At 38.0% G+C, this 2,595-nt stretch overlaps 1 protein-coding gene across 1 annotated transcript in view; it reads right to left on the reverse strand.

The window, feature by feature from the left end:
• Positions 1 to 317: 317 nt before the first annotated feature.
• The window catches only part of LOC107671247 (pyrroline-5-carboxylate reductase 1, mitochondrial-like), an 8,478-nt gene continuing 6,200 nt past the window's right edge, over positions 318 to 2,595 (reverse strand). Inside the window, exons 5-8 of the mRNA XM_016464144.1 lie at positions 2,094 to 2,315; positions 1,883 to 1,975; positions 1,625 to 1,788; positions 318 to 825 (exon numbers count right to left, since the gene is read on the reverse strand). Coding sequence (XP_016319630.1) covers positions 660 to 825; positions 1,625 to 1,788; positions 1,883 to 1,975; positions 2,094 to 2,315 — 645 coding nt within the window. The 3' untranslated portion in view covers positions 318 to 659. The remainder of the gene's footprint in view (positions 826 to 1,624; positions 1,789 to 1,882; positions 1,976 to 2,093; positions 2,316 to 2,595) is intronic.

Below are 2,595 nucleotides of genomic sequence, written 5' to 3' on the forward strand. Positions count from 1 at the left end.
TCTTTGATTCAAGCGGTCATGTTATTTTCAAATAAATATAATCTAATCTCTCTAGGGGCCACAAAAAAAATTACATCATGACAAAACTGACTGGCTGATGGAACAGATACAGCAGAGCTGTTAAAAGCCTGGTTTGCTATAATTAAAAAAAAAATGCTTCAAATAACCTACTGGCCAATCATTTAGAAAATGTGTTTTTTTTTTTCTATTTGGAGTACACAGAAATACGGAAGAGTACTAAGAGTTTATAAACTGTCCAGAAGAAAAATAAAATGCAAATATTACATGTAAGAATTGAATTAAATAAAGGCGGAAAAAGGTCAACTTCAAAATTAGAAATCCTACTATAAATGCTTTAATTATTATTCAAGTCAGCCCCAATACACTTTGCAAAATACAGCATGATCTGACTAGATCAGACATAGATTAATAAATCTTTACAGTGTATATCAAGAGAAACTATTGCTTAGAGTTAGTCCAAACCAGCATAATGCAAAACCACAATATAGAAAATGAAGAGAACACACCGTACAGGTTATTTAAAAAAACTCACTAACCAGTTTATGAGAACAATTTAAAACATTTTTTGGTATTTTAGTGTCTCATCTGCAATTCCTGGAGTGGTTTCATCCTTCAACCAGACGTGGTGCTGATGAGGTTCAGTTTTTCTTGTGTTTGGAGGTGCTGCTGTTAAAGAGATTGAGTCCGGTCCTAACACCGACCCCTGCTGCCGTCCCACCCGGCTGCTGAAGCACCTTGTCCAGAGTCGTCTTCTTTATGGCAGCGGGAGAAATCTTCTCCTGGTCAGCCAAGTGCTGAAGCTCCCTGTCAAAAAGAGTGAGCATGAGTGAGCAATGTCCTTCTGGAAGACAAAACTGTTTAAAGAGCCCATCAAATAGGAGCTTTGCTGCTAGACATCCATGTCTGCAGACGACTACATGAAGGTAAACATTTAAAAATTATTAAGATAAACAGACCCACTTCATATTAAGTGTCTTTAACTATTATGTACATTTGCATTAAAATAAATAAGTACAAATTTAATTGAAAAAAATAAATCATGTAATAAAATAATTAGAATAAAACAAATACATATGAAATAGATTAAAATAAGTAAGTAAATGAGCAAATCAATATAGAAATTGCATATAAAAACAGCAGCAAATGTGTTTTACAATAAAACATGAACACAAAAAGTAGTGTAACTGACAATTTAACTGTTTTGATGTCAGTACAGAGTAAAGATACCTAATATTCAGAATTCAGACTTCACTGACACTATTGGATGAGAACTGACCTGGATAATGACACTAACTTTGCAACATTGACACTGCAATTGAACTGAATTTAATCAACATTAAACTCAATTGAGCTGAATAATGACACTGTATAGTGTTTTTTTTTTAAGGACAAGCCCACTTCAATATATCCTGCCTTATCTTCCTGTTTCTATAGAAAATATGTGAAAATGGGAAACAAAACTATGCTTAGCAAGTCATTTTCAAGGAATATGACTTAATAAATTGTGAATTATGATGAAGGGTAGATGAACACTAGCTGAAAATCACTCATCTGAAATTCGTTCGACTTCTTTCTAGTACCACTTATTTTTTTTCTACTGTACCTTGTTCTAATGCATGATGCCTCCACAGCATTGATCAAGAGGCTACGGAAGCCGCCACTTTCCATGACATGCAAAGCGTGGATCGTAGCACCTCCAGGTGAAGCCACGTTGTCTTTCAACTGTCCAGGATGTTGCTCAGACTCCAGGAGCATTTTTGCCGCCCCCTTGCAAAAAACATCATTGTACTGTAAATCTTAGACACAGAGAATCATCAGACTATCAATATCAGAAATGTTTCAGAGATTGTCATGCACTAACAAGAAGGGCCTGAGCTCCCAGTCGCACAGCTAGTCTTCTGGGGAGTCCCATCTTCACCCCTCCATCAGCGAGAGCGTCGACAGCTAGGAATGCCTAAGATTAAAAGATATATACAGATATATATAAAGAAGTGAGAGGTGGATGTACAAAGGAAGCTACAAGGAGCACAATGGTTGTTTAAACTCCCATATATTCCTTGGTTGTCGCTTACATAGGCTGGGCCGCTGCCACTAAGGCCAGTGACGGCATCAATCAGGTCCTCCTCCACCTCTGTGCAGTAGCCCACACTGGCCATTAGCTGCTCCAGGAGCTTCCCGTCCTCCACCTCTGCATGGGTGCCTGTGGCGTACACCGTGGCCCCTTCACGCACCACCACTGGAGTATTCGTCATACAGCGGATTACTTTAGGTGCGGGGCGGTACTGCAGCAATTTCTGCAAATATAAGAAGCTATGAGCTGATATATAATTTAATTGATGTGCGATCACAGGTGTGCATATATAATGTGGCTCATCCATTTAGAATTAAGAGTGCAGAATCTGTATTAAAGGGGTCATATGATGCGATTTCAAGTTTTCTTTTCTCTTTGGAGTGTTACAAGCTGTTCGTGAATAGATAAGATCCCTAAAGTTGCAAAGACTAAAGTCTCAAACCCAAAGAGATATTCTTTATAAAGGTTAAGACTGGTCCACGCCCTCCTAAAACACCTCGTTC

The sequence above is a fragment of the Sinocyclocheilus anshuiensis genome, unplaced genomic scaffold (genome assembly GCF_001515605.1).
Source record: "Sinocyclocheilus anshuiensis isolate Anshui unplaced genomic scaffold, SAMN03320099.WGS_v1.1 scaffold2670, whole genome shotgun sequence".
In the NCBI taxonomy this organism is placed as follows: domain Eukaryota; kingdom Metazoa; phylum Chordata; class Actinopteri; order Cypriniformes; family Cyprinidae; genus Sinocyclocheilus; species Sinocyclocheilus anshuiensis.